The sequence below is a fragment of the Barbus barbus genome (assembly GCF_936440315.1).
Source record: "Barbus barbus genome assembly, chromosome: 18".
NCBI lineage: Eukaryota > Metazoa > Chordata > Actinopteri > Cypriniformes > Cyprinidae > Barbus > Barbus barbus.
In genome coordinates, this window is record NC_136746.1 from 1,133,067 (window position 1) to 1,157,412 (window position 24,346).

The 24,346-nt window shown below is 38.4% G+C and overlaps 1 protein-coding gene across 2 annotated transcripts in view; it reads left to right on the forward strand.

The window, feature by feature from the left end:
• Positions 1-24,346, forward strand: part of heatr5b (HEAT repeat containing 5B) — a gene marked incomplete at its 5' end in the record, with an annotated part of 75,984 nt that overhangs the window by 28,113 nt on the left and 23,525 nt on the right. For both annotated transcript variants that reach the window (XM_079439597.1, XM_079439598.1), the window contains 13 exons: positions 1,810-1,921; positions 3,602-3,754; positions 3,845-3,944; positions 5,165-5,278; positions 5,368-5,527; positions 7,455-7,630; positions 8,644-8,749; positions 9,590-9,780; positions 11,823-11,982; positions 14,279-14,468; positions 17,908-18,077; positions 19,700-19,847; positions 23,197-23,376. In XM_079439597.1, the coding sequence (XP_079295723.1) occupies positions 1,810-1,921; positions 3,602-3,754; positions 3,845-3,944; positions 5,165-5,278; positions 5,368-5,527; positions 7,455-7,630; positions 8,644-8,749; positions 9,590-9,780; positions 11,823-11,982; positions 14,279-14,468; positions 17,908-18,077; positions 19,700-19,847; positions 23,197-23,376 (1,960 nt within the window). The remainder of the gene's footprint in view (positions 1-1,809; positions 1,922-3,601; positions 3,755-3,844; positions 3,945-5,164; positions 5,279-5,367; positions 5,528-7,454; positions 7,631-8,643; positions 8,750-9,589; positions 9,781-11,822; positions 11,983-14,278; positions 14,469-17,907; positions 18,078-19,699; positions 19,848-23,196; positions 23,377-24,346) is intronic.

Consider the following 24,346-nt stretch of genomic DNA (forward strand, 5'->3'; position numbering starts at 1 on the left):
AAGTTATCTGACGTTATCAAGATCAGTTTGTTCTGATACAGTTTAACTCTGAGCTCTTCTCATATTTTATTACCGTTTTCTAAACTATAGCAATAAACTGATATAATTTGAGAAATGTTGAAGGTGTCTGAATACATTTTGATTTGACTATGTTTCAGAGTAAAGCACAGCTCTGTGTTCATCTACACGCGTGCAGATCATGATACCCATTTATGCTTATAAATACTATATTGTGAGCTGCATGTGTGTAAATGAACACAGTGCCACGCTTTGCTCTGAAACCTGCAGCACATGTTTGCTGGTAAACAGCCAAAAAAAGCTTGATGGGTTAACATTTGAAAATGAAGATGTAAATAGTAGTATTGTGATTTTACAGTTGCACTATAAGGTCATTTTAATTAGATACTCTATTTTTTATTTTACAGTACTCTAGTATTGTTGCAATATAATTCTTATTTTGTTTAATATTTTGATTTAATAATAACCATTTTTTTAAACTCACTTTATGGATACTAAAAGAGATTGGAGTTAGTTCTTGTGAAGAGTATAGCCATGTTTGGAAAACCCATATTTGTTTTAAATCGTTCAGCCCTGAAGAAAACTGTCCTTTTTTTAATGTGCTGTGCTGATGCACTCCAACAAAATCACCCCTAATCTTTCTCAAATTATTAGTTTTTTCCAAATATAGCTATTCAACATGTCTCAGTGTGAGTTGTTTATGTCATGCAGCCCTACAAATCACGCAATTCCAAAATTCAGTTTTATAAAAATGATTTTTTTTTATAACTATTAAAGGGTTAGTCCACCCAAAAATGAAAATTCTGTCATTAATTACTCACCCTGATGTTGTTCCAAACCCGTAAGACCTCTGTTCATTTTCAGAACACAAATTAAGATATTTTTGATGAAATTCAAGAGCTTTCTGACCATCGAAGATGAATGGAGGTCTTACGGGAGTAATTAATGACAGATTTTTCATTTTTGGGCGAACTATCCCTTAAAGTATCCAGCAAACTAGGCCCAGATGAATGCAAGTTTAAACCACATCTCTCAAATATGAAGGGCCGCTGATTATAATAAAGTCTTTTACACACAGAAGTCTGAAAGCAATCATGTTTGGATGTTTATCCTGGTGTATTGCTTTATAGACATCCATAGCATGCATTACTGTTAGTGTGACTTACATTCATATTTACAAACTGATGGACAATAATTGTGATAATAAACGGCATGAAACACTCCTTTTAAAGCAGTAGTGTCTAGTCCTGTTCCTGGAGGACCACTGTCACTGAGTTTAGCTCCAACCTTAAATAAACACACCTGAAGACATTCATACAATGGCAGTGACGTCAGTGGCAGGCTTTACAGTTCTGCGATAGTCAGTTTACATTGCCCAGTGAAAAAGCATTAATTCTGTTCTACTATCCTAGTACTATCTAGTAGGATTGGACTCCCCTGCTTTAAAGCTAGAGTAATAGACCGATTCAGAGTAGACGGCACAGTTACATCACTTGCAGCAGTTACGTCACCTTTCTTTTATTATTTCATGCCTTCCATAGACTGCTACTTGAAAACTGAAATGGTCTGCCACCAGATAGGCTCCGCCCACAAAGAAACATCATCACTGTTTGCAAACACAGACTTGGTCTATAGAAGCCAGTTTTATCAGAAGTTTCACAAAAAAGCTAAAAAATTGTCTCAAACTAAATCACTGCAGAAACTCAAGCTACTATTGCAGATTCCTTTAGAGCAACACCTATGCTTCTGCTGTCAGATTACTGTAGTGTAACTGAGCTGGATGTGTTTCAGATGGTGGTGAGTATAGCAGAAGATCTGCTGCGCTCCGCAGCCCAGAACAGCCGTCTGTCTCTGCAGCGCACTCAAGCGGGCTGGCTGCTGTTAGGAGCCCTCATGACCTTAGGTGAGTCCATCCCTTCCCTCAGACTCCGGCTAGAAGCACAAGGACACCTGAACTAGGGCTGTCACTAAACATTGTTTTGGTAATCGAGTAATCTGTCGATTATTCTGACGATTAATCAAGTAATCTGATAATTATAATTCATTTTTTGTGCTAATAAAAATAGACCTAAGCGAAGAATAGCTTTTAAAATGACTTCATAAAATGCATTATAGCTATTAGGCAATAATAATCAGTTCTAATAAAGTATCAACTGCAAGTAATCATATGGTTTTATTGAACAAAACTTTTAAAATACATAATGTATTATAAACAAAGCTAATGCACATTACACATTAACAAAGGCCTGCAGAGGACACCAATGGCCTGACGATTGTTTTACGGTTTCCTGTGCGATCTAATCATTTAATATTGACCAAACATCATTTGATTCAAATGTCCACTTAATCTTTCATATTTGGCCATTTCTTTGTGACAGAAATCCTGTAGCTGCTGTAATTTCTTGAATATGTGGACATCAGAATGTGTAAACTCAGAGCGAGGGTTTGAGCTTTTATTTTTAAATCTTGATAAACCGTTAGCATATTGAGAAAGATATTAATGTATTCTCCTGTGTTTGCGTAGGTGATTTACCTTACAAATCTGATGAAATGGTGCACGTTGTGTTCCCAGATGAAGGTTATAATAAACTCAAACTCACAACAGCATGCAGAGATGAGTTTGAGACGCTCCACACATGTAAATGATAAGAGTTTGTGCAGAGCAGCGTTTACTGTGAACGGAGACGCACGCACGTAACCTACACGCATGTTAATAATTAAAGCATGTTAAACCTGCATCGCAGATTTATTTAATTGAGTCGTAGCGTTTGTGAATTCACAATAGCATTATGCTTTATGATTTTTAAATGGGTTTAATATCATGCAGTCTTGGAAAACGGTCTAATAATGTGTTTCATGTATTCTTGTCTGTGAAATACACCACTTCTGGTATTTTCATTTAGTCATTTAGCAGACGCTTTAGCCAAAGCAACTAACAAATGAGGACAATAGAAGCAATCAAAATCAGCAAGAGAGCAATGATATGCAAGTGCTATAACAAGTCCTGGTTAGCCTAATACATGCAGCAAGGGTTTTTTTTAGAGTTCGAGGGTCAAATAAAGATGGAAGAGATGTGTTTTAGCCGATTCTTGAAGATGACTCAGCTGCTGGGATTGAGTTGGGCAGGAGGGAACAGTTAATGTAAAAGTCTGTGAAAGTGATTTTGATGAACAATAAAGTGACGTTCACTTGCAGAACACAAGCTTCTAGAGGCACATAAGTCTGAAGTAATGAATTTAGGTAAAGGGGTCCGAGCCAGAGGTGGTTTTGTAGGCAAACATTAATGGCTTGAATTTTATGCGAGCAGCTATTGGTAGCCAGTGCAAACTGATGAACAGAGGTGTGATGTGTGTTCTTTTTGGCTCATTAAAGATGAATCATGCTGCCGTGTTCTGGATTAATTGTAGAGGTTTGATAGAACTGGCTGGAAGACCTGCCAAGAGAGCATTGCAATAGTCCAGCCTGGACACAACAAAATTTAGCAGATTACTCGACTCGGGCAAAATTATTTTTTAAAACCGAATACTGGAATATAATGTTGCAGCCCTAACCTGAACACATGAACCTGTGGTCATCCTCTCAGGGCCGTCTTTAGTGCGCTACCACCTGCCGAAGATGCTGCTGCTGTGGCGTAACGTGTTTCCTCGCTCTCAGAAGGAGCTGGAGGCCGAGAAGGCCAGAGGAGACTCCTTCAGCTGGCAGGTGATGCTGGAGGGTCGTGCCGGCGCTCTGTGCGGTAAAACACCTCAAACCATTCCTCCATCACCCTCTCTGCTCTGTTTCTCAGTCTGCATTGTGAAAAACTCATATTGCTTGTTCCTCGCAGCCATGCGCAGTTTCGTGGCTCATTGTCCGGAGCTGCTGACGGAGGACGTGATCCGCAGACTGATGACGCCCATCGAGTGTGCCATGACCATGATGTCTCAGTCAGTGACCCAGCACAGTGTTTATGCCACCGCTCAGCACTGATGAGCTGAAATCATAGGAACTGAGAAGTGCTTGGTGTATGATATCATATTTGTGACCCTGGACCATAAAACCAGTCATAAGGGTCAATTTTCTCAAATTGAGATTTATACATCATCTGAAAGCTGAATAAATAAGCTTTCCATTGATGTCTGGTTTGTTACGATAGGACAAAATCTAAAAATGGAGAAAATCACCTTTAAAGTTGTCCAAATTAAGTTCTTAGCAATGAATATTGTGGATATTGTGTAATATTGAAAAATGAAGTTTTGATATATTTACGGTAGGAAATTTACTAAATATCTTCATGGAACATGATCTTAATATCCTAATGATTTTTGTCATAAAAGAGAAATGTATAATTTTGATCCATACAATGTATTGTTGGCTATTGCTACAAATATACCTGTGTTACTGATGACTGCTTTTGTGCTGCAGGGACACATTTCATCTAGCTTCTATCAGGCGACTAAAACTAAAAATCAACATCTGGATCATTTACAGTGATGTCAATTTCATACAAATTTATTTATGAAGCGAATCCATAATATCTACAGTGATGGCCAGAATGATTAGAACACTAGTATATCAGGAGCTAAAAATGGTTTTAAGTCAGTTATTTCTATCTTCTGCTGTAGTGTGTCAGTAGGAAATATCAGTTTACATTTCCAAACATTCATTTAGCCATTAATTGTAATAATCCAGTGAGGTTTTTGTTCAGAGTTCCAATCTGACAATTCCTTTTTTCCCTCTGAATTCTGAGTTTATATCATTTTTATGTAATCTGTCTGCATCCCAAAATGTCTTGGTACATTCCATTTCATTTTCATTTTAACAATCACATATTCCATTCACAAAATTAATATTTTGTTCATAAAATACATTTTGTGATTCGGACAAATCCTTTTGCCGACAAAATCAGGCAGGTTGGCAATTCTTTGAGTTAATTCAACATTTTAAGATATAAACTCAGAATTGTGAGAAATAAAGTCGGAATTAAGGTATGAAAAGTCAAAATTACTATTTTTTTTCATAACACCTGGATAAAATGTGGTGTACAGTTTGTACGATTTTTTAAAATGTTTTGAGTCATCTCATGTTGTGCTGTGGCAGTGTTTATTTTTTGCACCGTTGTGCTAAAATGCACAAACCGCATCACAGACGTGTTTTTGTTGTGCAGCGTTCCTGCAGTGATCAAGGTTCACGGAGCTCATCTGAAGGCCAGCGCTGCCATGGTTCGACTGCGACTCTACGACATACTGGCTCTGCTGCCGCCCAAGACATACGAAGGCAAGTCCTTCACAAACAGCTGCACTGCTGCTGACAGCACTGATGACATGAGAGCTGATTATGAGTTATGATTTCCCCATGATTGACAGGCAGTTTTAACGCTCTTCTGAGGGAGCTGGTGGCAGAGTTCACGCTCACAGATAACTCGGCCAACACCACCACATCTCTGCTGCGCTCGCTCTGTCATTACGACGACAGCGTGCTGATGGGCTCGTGGCTTCAGGAAACAGATCATAAGTCCATTGAAGATCAGGTAATTTATTTTAACGATGTTCCTTTATTGATTAATAATAGCAACTGCCAGGGCCGCTGCCGGCCAAATGGGGGGTCAAAATAGAACTTTAATAATACATAAAAGAAAATTATTATTTATAAATTACAGTTGTAGCTCTATAGAGTTACATAATGCTATGATTTTATTGTCTTAAGCATTCAGATATCACTTAAAAGAAAACTAAGCAGTTTTACTATGATAAAACCTGATAAAACTATGATAAAAGAGGCTGTTGCATTTCTATCGTAAAGGTGGCCAGAAATGAAAGCTTAAGTGGATTTTTGAATGAAATGTTTGTTCAATATTAAACAAGGATTTGTTTGTCCTGTTAGTGTAACAACAGCAGTTATCAGGCCTTTGGCTCACCTTGCTGGCATTTTTAATAATGTAATGCGCATAAGTTGTTTATTTTGTATTACATTATGTATTTTAACAGTGTTATTCAGTGAAACCTGATTAATATTAATTTACCAATAATTATTGCCTCATTGTTTTTATATAATGCATTTTAAGTCATGCAAACTAGAATATAAAAGCAGATGCGTTGTTGGTGGTGAAATTATTACTTAAAAAACGTTTCACAGGATTATGAACGTGATTTACCTGAAAGTGATGCACAGGCTTCATCTTGGGCTTCTTTTTTTTTTTTTTCTTTTTCATTCTTATTTCGGGGGCGGACTGCTGATGTCTTTTCCTGGACATAGTTGTCTATCAGTTATGATCATTTGCATTCAACCGCAAACATGGGGTGAGGGCGGGCATGGATGCGGGAATGATGCTTCACATGTGCGTAGCCTACTGCCTCCGTAAAATGCATTTTTTACACATATACACACACACACACGCACACACACACATATACACACACACACACACACACGTTGGTTTTTGTGGTTTATGGGGACTCACCATAGGCGTAATGGTTTGTATACTGAACAAACTGTGTGTGCTATTGCCCTACACCAACCCTACACCTAAACTTAGCCCTCACAGGAGACTTTGTGCATTTTTAGATTTAAAAAAAAACACCATTTAGTATGTTTTTTAAGCCTTTTGAATTACGGGGACATAGGCAGTGTCCTCATAAACCACCTTCATATTGTACCTCTGTCATACCCATGTCATTATACAAATTTGTGTCCTCATAAACCACATAAACATGCACACACACACATATACATTAGTGCTGTCAAAATTAACGCGTTAACGCAGCCGATTATTTTTTTCCGTTTAACACGTTAAAAATGTTTGACGCAATTAACGCAGGGACGGCCACCCCACTCTCAACTGCTGTTTCTGCCACTTTTGTTCTTGATAAGAAGTGCATTTATTCAGTTGCAGGACGTCTTTACGACCACATCAATCTGGAGACGTTTCAGACGCGTGCTCCAGCTTCACTTCAGCGCCAGGCTCAAGTCAAATGAGCGCAGAAACTGTACTGTGCTTTCTGTAGCCTGTATTTTTTTTATATCAACGTGCAAAATAAACTACATGCCTGCACTGTCGTGGTCAGTTAAGTCATGAAGTTACAAAAAGGTGATTAAAGCTGCCTTAAAACTGTGCATGTAGCATGTAAGATCCACGTCACGTTCAGCAGCAGCTCTTAAAGTAATAGCAGCTAATAGCTGCTGTGATGTGTTAATCAAAGATAAAAGAGGAAATCAATAACTTTTATAGATTTAAGGATTCATTTATATTTTCAATTTCTGTATATAATATATATGTTTGTGTATATACATATATTTATATGTGTGTGTGTGTGTGTGTGGAGCTCCAGTACTGGCAACTGTGCATTTTATATCTCACATTATAACCCCTGTGCTTGGCCTTCTCTGCAGTTTTCTTAGTGCACAGGATCTGTTCAGCATGACTTTAACACAGTGTTTGTGATGTGTTTGTGCCACAGCTGCAGCCCAACAGTGCGTCAGGCAGCGGCGCTCTCGAACACGACCCGTCCTCCATTTACCTGCGCATCCCAGCCGTGGAGGCCGTGCCTGGACCGCTGCCGCTCGGCGTGTCTGTGATAGACGCCTCTGTCGCTCTGTTTGGAGTCGTCTTTCCCCACGTCTCTTTCAAACACAGGTGCTTCCACTCAGTATTGTGTTGGCCTTTTGCTTTCTATATTTTACTTGGGGTCACATACAAATGGACTTGGAGTCCATCTGTATATTAAAGTTCAAATACAGTACCATATAAAAGATAAAAAGGGTCAGTACATTTTTTTTTTTTTTAAGGGGTCATTGGATTTTCACCCATTTTCCACAAGTTGGTATGATTCTTTAGGCTCTTAATGAAAAGTCTATAACATGCTTTGGTTAACATTTCTCAATGGTAGTGTAAAACAACACCCTTTTTACCTTGACAGCTCTGTTCACAGCGAGCCGTTTCAGTGCATGTCCCTTTAAATGCTAATGAGCTACTGCTCACCCCGCCCCTCTCTTCCGTTAAAGTCACCAATCTTATTCATGCAGTTATAATTGCTCAAAAACGATTTAAAATGCATTTGTAAATGATTTATTAGCCATTAACAAACACCTTTATAAACCCTCAACAAAGGCAACCTTAATGTAGTGTAGTGAACGAGACGTAGCAACCATTGCAGATCATAAATAGAACGAGGCATCATTTGTCGGGATTTGTTGTGTTGTCTACATCTGCTCCGGCGGTGAAACAATGGCGGACTGATGACGGTTCACTCAGGACGGGTCTAAGGTAAAACGCTAGTGTCAATCAACAATCGTGGGAGGGGCCTGTGCAAAGTGATGTAACTTTGCCAAGCATCTGTGAACAGCTTGATCTGAGATGCTGCTTATGACTTATGGGGATTTTAAAAACACTGGGTGGATCTTCATCATTATAGGGTGGATGTGTACACACACTGCCAACACACATTTCAGTTCAAACAACTTGTAAAAGTGAATTCTGCATCCGATGACCCCTTTAAGAAATCAATATTTTTATTTAGCAAGAATGCTTGGCTTTGTTTGGTTCAATAAAGAAAAAATGACTTGGTCTGACAGGTTCATATCATTAGCCATTCCTCTCGTTACAGATCATTGTTTGTGATTTACTTCATGTCTTGTTGTCTATTCCAGGTTACAAATGCTGGATCACTTTGCTGAATGCATTAAACAAGCTAAAGGAGTCCGTCAGCAGGCTGTGCAGTTGAACATATTCACTGCGGTGCTGAGCGCTCTCAAGGTGACTGAATATCTGCTTAAGTTCACTTCATCAACATAAAGAATTTAATTTCCAGCTATATCGACCTGATTCCACAGATAGTATTTGAGCTGAACTGAGCTGGACGTTGACATCACTGAATTCAATGCTGAATTATTTATGGAGCAGATAAAATACATCATTTATTAATCAATTATCATTTTGACTTAAACCTTACATTTCAGCCTTTCAATAAAAAGGTTATAATTTTATGAAACTTTTACAAAGCTTTATTTGAACATTTTGTTCATGCTATTAGATAAACCCTAAACTCAATAAACCCTAAAATCAATTGCATATTTATTCTCTAACTGCTTGCTTTTTTTGTAAGACTAACACTAGATTTATTTTTTTCTATTCTATCTATTTGTTTCTTATTAAAAAAAAAAATTCTATATTCTTTCTTTTTTTTCTATAAAAAAAAAAAGAAAACTTTCTATGTGTACCGCATTATGCTAACTAAGACTTGTCATAACACTTGCATGTTGTTGATTTTGATTGCTTCTGTTGTCCTCATCTGTAAGTCGCTGTGGATAAAAGCGTCTGCTAAATGACAATGTCATGTTCTCATTTTAAAATCAAGACATCATTAGTAATATTATTGTTTTAGTGTTTATGCAAACAAAAGGTAATTTTATCTATTGTTTGTTGATTTTAAATACAAAACTTCATGAAATGATTTGTGTCAGTACTTTTTGAACATTTCCAGCACACTGATACTGATGATAACTGTGATGATTTAGGTCACTATAATCGTGATCATAAATTTTCATACCGTTTCATCTCTATTAATAATGTTGATTGGCCTCTGTGTGTGTACAGGGTCTGGCTGAGAACAAGAGCAGTCTCGGCCCGGAGGAGGTGCGTAAATCTGCTCTAGCGCTTGTGATGGGCGCGCTGGACAACCCCAACCCCATCCTGCGCTGCGCTGCTGGAGAGGCTCTGGGCCGGATGGCACAAGTCGTGGGAGAAGCTTCCTTCATCGCCAGGATGGCACAGCACAGCTTTGACAAGTATGCAAGCGCAAACCTCCAGCAACAGTATGACTGAATACAAGAACGTGTCTTGCATACAGTCTTCCTCTTCACATTCAAAACATCACATTTAATCCTTAAATGCATGAATGTTTCACCAATCATTATTACATATTCAGGTCTTTAGCGACCCAGACCTATATATCTAGCATGGATGGATCTCTAACTGCTGCTGCAATAGCAAAAACCTCTCATATATTTTAAGTAAAAATTACAGAAGAATCAAATAAAGTATATTTCGTTATCTTCTGAAATGTAGAAGATAACGAAACAGGTCATCGTCAGAGCGCACTTCCACAGTACATCCAGCATCTGGCTCATATTCGCAATCTTAACCATATTCTCAAAACTATCGTTTTCAATGACTTCAAAATCAGTATTTTGGCAGCTTATTCACCACATCCACCATGACAGTGGCATTTATATTTTCTCGTTGCATACAGTGATTGCTCTGCAGTAAAGCCATTCAAACCAGTTCAATTTTTGCTGATATTCTTTTGTTTTAGGCCTGCGGTAATTACGAGTGAAACATCACATCGTCATTGTGTATCAAACAGTGCCACCTCGAGGAATAAAGATGCATTGCACGTATTGAGTCATCAGATATGTAAATGTTGTTGTGCAGGAAAAATATACTTGCACATTTACATACCTCGGGTCTCTAGCGACTAGGGATGGGTGATATTTTCTGGAATTTATTGCAATAACGACATCAATGATGATAAATCATATGCATCCACTGAGAGACAAAAAAAGTCCTGTTTCTTTAGAGAGAAGTATTATAATTCCTATTTTTACCAAAAATAGGGTGTTGTGTGAGCACACATATAATATAATGTCTGTTTTGTTCATACTGGACACCAGAGGGCGCCCTTGCTCATAAACTCAGCATATGCATCACAGAAGTAATAGAACTGATGACGACCGATCCAGCTATCGCTGTAGTGGAGTAAAAAGATGATAGAAATGCTTAAACTGATCAAACATGAAGACAAACACACAATTTTGACGACATATGGTTTATCTGTGTTCTTCAAGCCATCTAGGGTATTGTTGTAAGAATAAGTATATTTATAATGCAATGCTAATTGACATAGTCTTTATCACTATATAGAATACTACAAATATGTATGATTTCTGCCTTATTTTGTGATATGAAACCACGTCTGCTTACAAAAATAAGTTATTTCAAACAATAGACTGATGTTATGTAGTGAATTTGTAGTAAAAGTATGTCAGTAAATCTCTTTGTTGGACAACAGGTTTGTAAACGGGCTCATACACATACACAACTTTACCGCACACATGCTTCTGTAGTACATTTATTCATTGCACAGACCGATATATTTAAAAAAATTTGTCGGACTGTACAGCCCTGACCAAACAAGTTCTAGATTGTAGAGGCAGCTCCTCATTTAGCGATTAAACCCCTCCTCAGTTTCATGTCCTCCTTCTGCGATGTTGCTCCGCACGGTCACACACAGAAATATGTCAACAACTAGACTTTATCGTTATTACCGCAGGAAGACAAGTTCTTATCGTGGGGAGATTTTTTTACCGGTATGTCAGAAACGATAAGATATCCCTACTAGTGACCCTATACACTTTTTACAAAAAAAAATAAAAAATCTGAAAACAGGCAGTCTTTTTTTTATTGTTTATAGTGAATAGATTGAGGAATACTTAGAATTAATAATGTCTAACTTTAAAAAATGAAGGAGCGAGAGGGTAGTGAATGATGTCCCGGGTCGCTAAAGACCAGAGGTATGTATTTAAGGGTTAAAAGCATTTATTGTGTTGTACAGAATAATGACTAGAAAAAGAATGCAAACATTGTAAAATCATCAAGAAAATCACTGGCTCTGATTAAGGCCTGGGTCTCGGTTCCTAACCCTAATGATCAGCTGTGGCTTTGTCACTTTGTGCAGGACCGAAGCGTGGCATGGATGTTGTGAGATCTCTTGCCGTTTCTTATGTCTGTCTCGGTGTTTGAGTTTTTCTGTCTGCGATGCTCTGCGCAGGCTGAAGTCGGCGCGTGACGTGGTGTCCAGGACGGGTCACTCTCTGGCTTTGGGCTGCTTGCACCGTTATGTGGGCGGCATTGGGTCAGGCCAGCACCTCAAGACCAGTGTTAGCATCCTGCTGGCCCTGGCTCAAGACGCCACGTGTCACGAGGTCCAGGTGAGCTCTGAGACAGCACAGGTGTCTGGACCGTGCTCTGCTGCTGGGCCAATCAGATGCATGATGAGTAGCGGTGTGAACCGTCACTGGTTTCACGATTCGATCCGATTATGTCAGCGATTCAATTCGATATCCCAATGCTTCACGATTATATCAAATTTATTTGGGGTATTTTTAATAAATTATATAAGCAGGCTACTTTTAAAACTAATTACAAATAATAAGTCAAAATAATTAAGAATTTAACCAAATAAATATAGCTTCAAAACATACAAGCAAATATAAAGTAATAAAGGGGAAAAAGGCAATTACAAGTGATAAACAAAAAGTACTTTCAGTACCTGAGTGTGCTTTAAGTATACGAATGTTCACAGATAATCATAGTTATGGGTTTTTCTTTTCTTTTTTTCTCAGCATTATTGCCATTTGATTATTACTGATGAGATCATAGACAGCGGCAGCTTTAATAGGCTGCATTAATGCACGGATCTGTTTCCACATATCAGATGTTATGCTCTGAAAACATAACCGACTGTGTTTACTTTCATTTCATTTTATGTCACGTATTGTGTATGTGACAAATAAAAAATCCTGAATCTTAAAAGTATTTTGGATGCGGAGATGCAAGTTAATTTAAGCGCAGCCGTGATTGAGCTTCAGGACAAAACCAAAGCGCTGTGAAAGTCTGTCCGTACACAAGTTTACGGCATCTAATGGGTATTGCATTACAAACGGCAGAAATGAAAGCATATCTAAAGTAAAACTCTGAAATAACAAGCAATGCACACGTGTCTCACAATGGGCCATTGTTTTGGTAAAGTGTCTGTCAATCAAACTAAAAACGAAATCATGATATGGCTTAGTGCGCTTATCAAATCACTAAAGGCTTTGATTTAACTGAAAAAATCAGCAACACTTTACAATAATGTTTCATTAGTTAACATTAGTTACCTACTTTAGTTAACATGAACTAAAACTGTAACAATATTTTAAGGTGTCCTTGTTACATATTGTTGTATATTCTGTGCAATGAAGCCCGCCGTGATTGTCTCTAGCGCACACACTAAGCTTGTGTTTTCCAAAATGTGCCCAGATCTCAGATTTAAAGGGGTCATATGATGCTTTTTTAAAGATCATTATTTTGTGTATTTGGTGTTACAGAATATGTTGACATGCTTTAATGTTCAAAAAACACATTATTTTTCAATTACTGTACATTATTGTAGGTCCTCTATGCCCCGCCTCTCTCGTCGTTTTCTACAAAGCCCCTCCTTCCAACAAGTGCAGTCTGTTCTGATTGGTCAGCTGACACATTGCATTGTGATTGGCCGAACACCACAAGGACGCATCGGAAATGTAACGCTCCTTACCATAATCGCGAGCTTCAGCTTGCAAAGTAAATATAAAGACAGTTGTTAATGTCCTTAGCTTTAACATCAGTTCAAACCCGAGAGGGGAACAGAGTCGCGTGACAAACAGTGATGAAGCTCGTCTGTGTTTGCACACAAACCGCGATTTAAGACAGCTGACTCCACTTTGATCCCCTCTCTCTCTCTCTCTCTCTCACACACACACACACACACACACACACACACACGACAAGTTACTCTAAACTGTGCAAAACTCCGCATTTGAACAGTCAATAGCAAATACTTAAAATAATAACAAAACATACTTATAGACGCTGATTCAGAAGCGCCAGATTGTCATAGCAAAGTCAGAATATTCGAACATCTGGGTTGTGCTGTTCTGTTGTAAACAAATCTTAACAATGATTCCTAAATGCATCTACTTTGGGAAGGATAAATAAAGTGTTTTTGCTTTCTCATAGAAACACACAGCGTCTCCCTGACACGGCTGCATCAACACTACTGCGGTTACTGAAACCAAGCCTTCTTTCTTTGCGTGACATTACACAGATATTTCCACATCGTGACGTAGACATGTGGGGTGTGTTTGAATGAGGAGCCCGGTCTGGATCAGCCTTCTCTTTTAGATGGAATAAATCCTTTTGTGGGAGACTTTGAGTTTGTAACTCTGCAGATCGTATACATACACAAACGGCTACATACCAGACTAAAGAAAAGGAAAACAAGAAATCGCATCACATGACCCCTTTAAAAATAGTGGGTGCATTTTTTTAATACTGGCGTGACAAGTACGTATGAGCATAACGCCAGCAAGCTATAATGGATTACGGTCTATCACTGCATCGATGCAGAATTGTCCACGTCTGCGTCGCTATTCAAAGATTAAATTATACACCCCTAGTGACTTGTTCCTCTGGTGGTTTCAGACGTGGGCGCTGCACTCTCTGGCTCTCATCGTGGACTCCAGCGGGCCCATGTACCGCGGTTACGTGGAGCCCACCCTGTCTCTGGTGCTGACGCTGCTGCTGACGGTCCCTCCCTCGCACACCGAGGTGCATCAGTGTCTGGGCCGCTGCCTCGGAGCGCTCATCACCACCGTGGGCCCAGAACTACAGGGTAAACACATCAGTGTTTCCCATTGAGTTTAAATATTTACACTTCTCATTATAACATAAGATCTCTATTGTGTTTTGGGCCATTGTTTTAGTAAAGCATCTGTCAATTAAACTAAAAACGAAATCACAAAAGGCTTTGATTTAATTGAAAACGACAGTAACACTTTACTATAAGGTTTCATTACTTACCTACTTAAGTTAATGAACTAAGAATTAGTTCATAGAATTAAGCTTTATTTTAAGGTGTCCTTGTTGCAGTGTAATTAAGTACGGAGTAATATTAATTAACTACATGTGCTTGCTATTTGGTTAGGATTAGGGATTGCCTTAGGGTTACTTGCATAATTATGCATAATTTATTGTTATTATAATAGTAAGTACATGTAATGTGTAACAAGCACACCTTAAAATAGTGTTATCTTTTTTTTGTCTATAAGTCTAACATTTGTTTAGAATACTTTGAAACTTGAAAAATCATATAGCAACAGACATGAGATTTCTTAATAGAATCAAAGTTTATTTCACTACTGTAACACAATACTAAGCTACACAACACAAACAGAAGACGTAAACGCACACAAATTGCAGGCAATTAATTGTTTTGATCTGAAGAGAGTTCTAGGCTCTAATGCTCGTTTTCAAGAATGCTCTGACTTCAACCTGAGGGAATCACACGCATGGAACTTTACTATCTTTACTCTTAAAAGATAAATACAACCTGTTTCCAGCAGATTTAGGAAATATTGTTTTACTTTCCTTGCTTTCAGTTGAGTTCAGTTCCTTCCGGGTTAAGGAAAGATCGTGCGCGGATTGGCGGCTTGGTAGGTCGTCGTCACGGGAATACTCTTCAGTGGTTGGTTGGCTTCGTTCTGACTTGATGATGCTCTCAGGAAGCATCATTGTCCCGGTTTCTGAGGCTTTAGATGTTAAAGTTGCTTGGGAATTTTGACTGAGTCCTGATCGTTGGTCACTGCTCGGCCATGATGTTTAACGGCTGGGAGCGCTGAGCAACCAGAGAGCACGCGCAAGCAACGAACTTAAAACTCCAACTCCAACAATAGAGACACAGTTGGGTGTCTGTCTTTAACGGGCCGATTTGGGATCCCCAATTGGGACTAAACTGGGACGGACCCAATCGGATTCTTCCTGTGGGGCGGAGCCCCGCCCTGCACATCTTTTTTTCCGTGCATACATTATCTGTTCAGTTATTTTATCACATGAAGAAATTATTGACAGCAGATTTCTATTTGTATTGTAATCATACCTTGATGAGAAAAGACAATTCTCATCCACACCAGATTACTGCTAATGAAATCAGCTGTATCTATTACGCGGTTAAGCCATACATGAAACAATCCTTAATTCTAAATAATCACACCAAGCATGTGAAACTAAACAATAGTGATCGGGAAAGTTAAACATCAAAAGATTACAACAATAACATAGATTCCAATAACACAGCAAGCTTATAAATGACATGAAAACAACCTTAATATATATTGTATACATTGTTTTGAATATATTGCTTCAATAGCAGAAATTAGTATAATTTGTCCCTTTTAAAATGGGGAGAAACGCGAGGTCACGGGAAGGTCACTCTCTGGAGATCTGGTGTTTTGCTTAGTTCGGACGTCGGCTGTAAAACCGTCTTCCCTGTAGATAACATCATTGAATTACTGCGTTAATGGTCAGGGAATCGGGGAGGGTTTGTGCCGGAGTCTCTCCAAATGACAAGGTCTTGTCCTGTTTCTGGTTGAATTATGCTTAAGTGATAAGAAACAACCGTGAAGTCCTGTTTTAAATACGTTCCAGATTTTTCCACACATATGCCTTTCTTTTAGGGGTCTCGTGAGGCGTTAGGGAGAGCAGAGCAGGATGCTTGAGCGCGGTGCTGGTCGTTAATTAACTTTATGACCACAGATAGTGTGAGTATTATTTTCTTCCGGAATGTTGCCGTCCTGTTGATTGACCGGTGTATGTGTTCTTGTTTTTTTCGACCAAGCTCTATAGGTGCGATGAATGAAGCTGAAACACTAGACGTAGTACAATATACATTTGATATTGTATTTCTGATGTTATCTATTTTATCAGTAAAGAAATTCATAAAGTCGTTACTATTAAACTGTGAGGGAATCTTTAGATCGGGTGACGTCTGTTTTCTTGTTAATCTAGACACTGTGCTAAATAAGAACCTTGGATTGTTTTGGTTATTATCTATTTGTAGTAGTGAGTGGGGCGGGGCCGAGAGCCGTGGGAGCGGAGCGAGGCCAGTGGAGTTAATGATAATGAGCGACACCTGCGCCACTCACCGGTCTCGAGTCCCACGGAGGAGCTCCGGAAGGATAAAAGGAGGAGGGATGACAGTGGAAGACGAGAGAGGACCAGGCCTGGATTTTATTTTGTGTTTTGTGTGCGGCAGTCGTCCGTGAGGGGCTGCCGCTGTACTTATACGTTTGTTTATTTTGATTATTAAATACGTGAATGTTTGCTGGTTCCCGCCTCCTCCTTCCCGACCTACGAACTTTGTTACATTGGTGCCGAAACCCGGGAGGAAGGATCACAGCGTCGCGTTCCATCTCGCGGACGGGAGCGAAGTGGTTCCGGGTGGAGATCTCGAAGACCGGAGGCGGTGGAGCGGGAGAGGTCGTCGCCCGGTGCCTGGCTCGTGTCTTTCGGTGCTGGTGCACCCAGGGTCCGTGGCGTCCTGGCGCCGGAGTGAAGGACATCTGGGAAGATTGCGTCCTGGGTGCACAGGGTCTGTGCAGAGAAACACACGGAGTATTAGGGGAGTGTTATGGGATATATTCACACGTTATAGTGTATAAAATTGTTTTTAAGATAGAAAATAGACAATAAAGAATCAACTTGATGGAGCTCAAACTCAAAACACAGTCACAAATCAGCGCATACCTCTATTTGAGAGTTTTTAATGCTAGGAGTGGGCGATACCAAAATGCTGTCACGATATGAGTAATAAATCACAATATAGTTATTTTTGCTGGAAATTAGGTTGTTGCAACATTTTAGATTCCAGTGGAATTTCACAACTCTCAACACCAATTTCAATGCAACAACAAAAACCTAGCCTAACCAATGTAAGTAAAAATTTCTCAACCTATTATTCTTAATAGGTAATTAATATTAATAATAGGTAATTAAATAAACGCAAACTGCATAGAAACCGCCTGTTAGACAGCATGCAAGTTTTTTTGTCTTATTGCACTGTCTTCAAACTGGCAAGGCACTCTGGGAAGTTAGTTTAGGTTTTCTTTCAGCAGAGAACGTGTTTAAAGCTACTTAAAGATGATTAAAAAGTGATCGGGCATATTATCACATCTCACATTTTCCACTGTCTCATGCATCCTCAGCTCTGTCGGTTTGACATAGGTGAACAGAAAAGGAAAAGGGTATTTTTATTATTTCTGGTTTGTTTATCCCAGGGAACAGCGGCAGCATCTCTACGATCCGCTCGTCGTGTCTGGTGGGCTGTGCCATCATGCAGGATCACTCTGACTCTCTGGTCCAGGCAGCGGCCATCTCCTGTCTGCAGCAGCTGCACATGTTCGCACCGCGACACGTCAACCTGTCCAGCCTGGTGCCCAGCCTCTGTGTAAGGCTGCTATTTCTTTTTTACATGTAATGGAGGGATTAACTAACTTGTTCTTGGGAATGAAAAAAAATATATACTTTTTTTTTTTTTTTCAACTTAAAGTACCTCTGACATTAATTGTCACATGACATGCAGGTAAACAAATAAAATATTTACATTTTTCGTACAGTTTTAATTTGATATTAAAATAAATCATATTAAAATAATTTTACATTTTGTATGCTTTCATTAATTATTTGATTTTCATTCAACTCACAAACACGCAGTTCCCTTATGAACTCCAGGTTGGGGAAACCTTGATAATGTAATGTTTAATGCACTTCATTTTATCAATAACAATGATTGGAATATATTTTCTTTTTCTTTGCATTTTTATATCGATATGGTCAGTGTTGGGAAGTAACTAGTTACATGTCATTAAATTACGTAATTTAATTACAAAATGAATGCAACTGTAATCAGTTGCAGTTACTGAGAAAAATGTGTAATTAAATTAGCTACTTATGAAAATGTTAATGATTACAAAGGGGGTTACATCATTTCCACACACACATAGATTTAATTGATTTCTTTCATAAATGCAGTGACTGTTCAAAAATATGAGACGCAATGTTTCACGAGTTCAGGACAGAATAGGACGCGTGCTTATTTGGTAACAGTTTTATTTTCTATTTGGGTTTATGCATATGCTTTATTTTTTAAGATTAACAGTTTTTTTCCAAGGCGTTGTTAGATGCCAGTGTTTCCTGTCATAGCTATACAAGTTTTGATTTGGAAAAACAGTATTATAGATATTAACCTATTTCTGGTTACACTTTGTTTTAAGGTGTCCTTGTTTAAGTGTAATTATACATTTAGGTACTGAGTAATATTAATCAACTACATTTACTTACTATAGGGTTAGGGTTAGGTTTAGGGTTTGCTTTAGAGTTACTTGCATGTGATTATGCATAATGTATTGTTATTATAATAGTAAGTACATGTGTAACAAGGACACCTTAAAATAGTGTTACCCTATTTCATAAATTTATTTATGATTTTAAATCTGTATTTAACCTCAGATCGATCTTAAAGTAAGTCTGATTTTGTGGTGGCTGTGCTTTAAAATGAAATGATTATAATCTTAATTAAAGTGATGAAGGATTTTGAAAGTGACAGTAATCAGTGTTCAGTTCTACTGTAAGGTTAACCCTGCCTGCTTTACAGCTTTCAAAATGATTATCAGTTCAAAACATTAGACATTTAGAAAAAAAATAATCGGATATAACCAGTTACATTACTTGAATAAAGTAATTGAAATAGTTACACTACTTATTACATTCTAACTTGTGATCTGTTACCGATTATATTTCCAAAGTAACCTTCCCAACACTGGAAATTGTAGATTAGGAAGATTATCCTATTTAAATCAAAAAGTACTCTGATTATATTACCCAAATTTTGTAATGCAGTGGATTACGTTATTTACTTCAGTTTGGAATCAGTAACCGATTACACTTTGAAAGTAATCTACCCAGCTTTGGCCGCCATATAATAATAAATAGGTGATTGTGAATATATGGAGAGCACATGCAGTTGAACAGTAGAAGCAGGTTCTGATGTGTGTTTGTGTGTGTGCACAGGTGCATCTGTGCAGCTCTCACCTGCTGTTACGGCGGGCCGCGGTGGCGTGTCTCCGGCAGCTGGCTCAGCGCGAGGCTGCAGAGGTCTGCGAATACGCCATGAGTCTCGCCAGGAGGGCCGGAGACGGCAAAAACAACACCAGCATCAGTGCGTAACCTGCCTCATCATGTTCATGTTCCAAAACTGGGCAGATATTGTTTATGCTCAGACAGCAACATTACACACCAACTAATGTTAAAAAAGTGAAACCACCCCTTTAAATGCCCTGGTCTTTAATGGGGAGTTTTGCTCAGCTCGTCTCCAGAATCCCCCACAGCTGCTCAAGAGTGTTAAGATTAAGTGAAATACATGTCCACTGAAGGATTTTCACCTTGGGAGAATGAATATCTTCATTATCATGTTGAAAAAATGCCATACAATGTAGGGAATAAGGGGAGGGTAGCATCTTCTGTTTCAAGTTTTTGTATTACATCCCTCAGTGGTGTGTGAACTGATGACAGCATTGATAAAGCACAACTCCCTCACAACTTCAGCACTCGTTCATCCCTATAGAAGAGCTTTACTAGCACTGAACATCACTGAGGGAACCAGGCACTTCTCACTGTACTCCTCCACTAGCAACACTGCTGTTAGATCTGAAATGTTGTCTCATGAGACCAGAGTATGGATTCCCAGAAGAATAGAAGAGTATGGATTCCCAGAAGAATAGAAGAGTATGGATTCCCAGAAGAATAGAAGAGTATGGATTCCCAGAAGAATAGAAGAGTATGGATTTACAGAATTGTGTAAATACAGTGCCCTCCAAAAGTATTGGAACAGTAAAGACAAAATTGCGTCTGTTGGCTGTGGAGTTAAGACATGTCATATTTTATTATTAGCCGTTTCAACACACAGATGTTTTAGCAGCTAAGAAGTTCAGCACTTTTAGAGTTCATCCCTCTATCTGATGAGAGCATAAGTATTGGAGCAGTTGCCTCACGGGTCTTTCTAAGTGATCAGCTGTGTCCTGTTGCATTAATTCTTCAGATATTAAAAGCAGGGAATGTGTCGTATCAGTTATATCCATTACTTCTGTATTCTGAATCTTGCATTCGATGATGACACACACAAACCAGGATGAAGATGAGGGAGCTGACTTTGAGAGAAAAGCAAGCAATTTGGATGCTAAAAGAAAAGAGGAAGTCAGTTAGAGCTATAGCAAAAACAAAGGACATGGAGAAATCAAGAGTTTGGAAACCACCAGCAACCAACAACCAACAACTACCTGATCGGCTGAGAAAACAACAGTAGTTGATGACAGACAAATCATAAAAGCTGTGAAAATGAATCCTAAAAGACGTGTCTGTAAAATCACCAACAACTTCCAGAAAGCTGGGGTGATGCTCTGACAATCTACTGTCCTCAGGAGACTTTGACACAGAATTACAGATGCTACACAGCAAGATGCAAACCTCTGACCAGCACCAAACATAGAAAGACAAGATTAGAGTTTGCAAAAAAGCACAAAGGTGAGCCAGAAGAGTTTTGGATCTGTGTTTATGGACCGATGAGACAAAGATGAACCTTTATCTAAGTGATGGGAAAGCAAAAATGTGGAGAAAAAAAGGGAACTGCAATGATCCCAAGCATACAGCCTCATCTGTAAAGCATGGTGGAGGTGGTGTCATGGCATGGGCATGCATGGCTGTCTCTGGAACAGGCCCTCTCAACTTTACTGATGACTTAATGTATGATGATAGTAGCAGAATGAATTTGGAAGGGTACAAGACCATCTTGCCTACCAATATTCAAGAAAATGCCACCAGATTCATTGGGAAGTGCTTCATATTGCATCAGGACAATGACCCAAAACACCCTGCCAGTTCAGTCAAGGAATTTATAAGAGCAAAGAAATGGAAAGTCTTAGATTGCCCAAGTCAATCTCCAGATTTAAATCCGATTGAACATGAATTTCACCAGCTGGAGAGGAGAGTAAAGGCAGAAACTCCCCAAAACAAGCAACAATTGGGATTGGCTGCATTAAAGGCTGGGAAAAGTATTTCAAAGAGTCTGGTGATGTCTATGGGTCACAGACTCACTGCTGTGATTGTGTGCAAGGGATCTGCAACTAAATAATAGCTTTTAATCTTTTATATCTGCCTTATGTTCAACTGTCCCAATACTTATGCTCTCATCAGATAGAGGGATGAACTCTAAAAGTGCTGAACTTCTTAGCTGCTAAAACATCTATGTGTTGAAACGGCTAATAATAAAATGTGACATTCTGTAGTTTTGTCTCATATTCATCTTTTAATCATATTTACAAATGTCTTAACTCCACAACCAACAGAGCAATTTTGTCTTCACTGTTCCAATACTTATGGAGGGCACCGTATGTGCCTCGGAAAAGGTTAAATGAGTTTATTGTGCTTTGGCTACAGTAATTCTGTTGTGAATAAACAAGCATGCAAGTCACTCCTGCAGGCCGCTTCTTACTCTGTGACAAAGTGTCACTCTTTTCATAGCTTTTGCCGGCTCTGAGACGCTTTATTGGTGTTTCTCCTGCTCTTTTTCTAGCAAAAACTCACTCCTCACTAAATGAAAGCTTAAAGTGAAGAACTAATTATTTCAGGGGCCTTTTCACAAGTCCATTGTTTTTGAATTTCCGTTACTTTTGCTATATTTTCACACTTAAAACAATAATTTGGTATTCCTCTTGTACCATTATCTTCTTTTATGCTAAGAAATAAGTCTCCTGACAGTTCTCTCCCGAGTGGTTTCATTGTTGTCAGCATTAAGTCGGAGTATGATTCAGTGGGCTATATAATGAATGAGGCATTTATATAGCGCTTTAAAGTGTATTGTTGTACACCCAAAAAGCTTTACAATCATATGGGGATCTCTCCTCAAACCACCACCAACACTTTTAATTGTCAAGAAATACGTTTTGCTTCAACATACTTACCTGTTGATCAAAACTTGCCTTAACCTTACACTAGAAATTATTTAGTAACTTTCAGGAGGGTTTACTCATTTTTGCAACCCAACATTTTAGCATTTTGATAAGAAAATTGTATTTTCCTGAATAATTGTAACATTCTTCTTTGGTAACTGGTAAAGCCAACCTGCTGGAATATTATATCTCTAAAGAACCCTAACATGTCTTCTAAGTAAAGAGTAAATGCTGAATTTAAATTTCAGTGTGTACCCATTTATGCTGTGCACTGTATATCAAAACTTAATTGTTGATTAGTAATATGCATTGCTAAGAACTTCATTTGAACAACTTTAAAGGAGATTTTCTCAATATTTAGATTTTGTTGCTCCCTCAGATTCCAGATTTTCTAATAGTTGTATCTCAGACAAATATTGTCCTATCCTAACAAACCATACATCAATGGAAAGATTATTTATTCAGCTTTCAATCTTAATTTCCAAAAAAATGGACCCTTATGACTGGTTTTGTGGTCCAGGGTCACATTTATTCAGTTTTATCTGGTCATTTAATATTTTTCAGATCTGAACATCACAGAGACTGGTTTGGAAGGTGTTCTGTTTGGAATGCTGGACCGTGAGACGGACAGGAAGTTGTGCTCGGACATTCATGACACGTTAGGTCACATGCTCTCATCTCTGGCTGTGGAGAAACTTCCTCACTGGCTGAAGCTCTGCAAAGATGTTCTGGCAGCTACTACAGGTAACAGCCGTTCTCTGGCACTGTTTGTGAGCTGAGGTCACAGTGCTTTATGACTAGAATCAAATTAACCAATACATTACAGGTTTCACCTGTAAGTATTGCATTTTTCTAATGAGTTACAGGGTAGGATACAAATAAATTGTCTAAAAGTGCAGCCATAAGGACTTAATAAAGCATCCTCATGCATTTATCCAGATATCTTTTGGATTACTTAACCTAAATCTTTAGATTGGTTTTCACTAAATCAAGCCAACTTTCTCACTGTAATAACTATTAAGTTTTCTGAGCTTTTCTTGTCATTTTGACATGCCTATTATCCTAGGGATATGAGTGTGAGAGATATATATCATCTACAATAATATCTTAATTATTGTTTTAACAATATGCGAGCTGACCAAAACCAAACCAAAAGATTCAAAAATTTAGTTTGATACATTTATTGATTAAATTAGTAATCTGACATAAAAGGCGATGCATACATCAAGGTTCTAGAAAGTGAGGTAACTATAAGGTATAAATAATGTAACTACATGAACTTGGAACACAGGTTAAGTGTTAGATTTAAGGTTAGTACCTAGTCGTTACCCAGTTGCATTTACATTTACATTTATGCATTTAACAGATGCTTTTATCCAAAGCGACTTACAAATGAGGACAACTGAAGCAGGATCAAGTGTTCAAAGGATCAAAAAGGATCAACTGTTTTTTTTATATAAATAAATAAAAGAAAACAAATAGGTTATATAGGTGCAAGCTTAAGGCATTTAAGCATATAAGGAAAAATACATTACATATTGTTTAGAAAGACTGTACTCACCTAAATCAGTGATTTAAAAGCATTTTTGGCAAATCCAGGTAATTTATCATAGACATGTGATGTTTTTTAATGTTTATGACTGTTATAGCGCCAGCTGTGGTCCGATCTCCTGAAAACTTTGCATGCTTGTTTAGAATCACCTGTCACATGTGG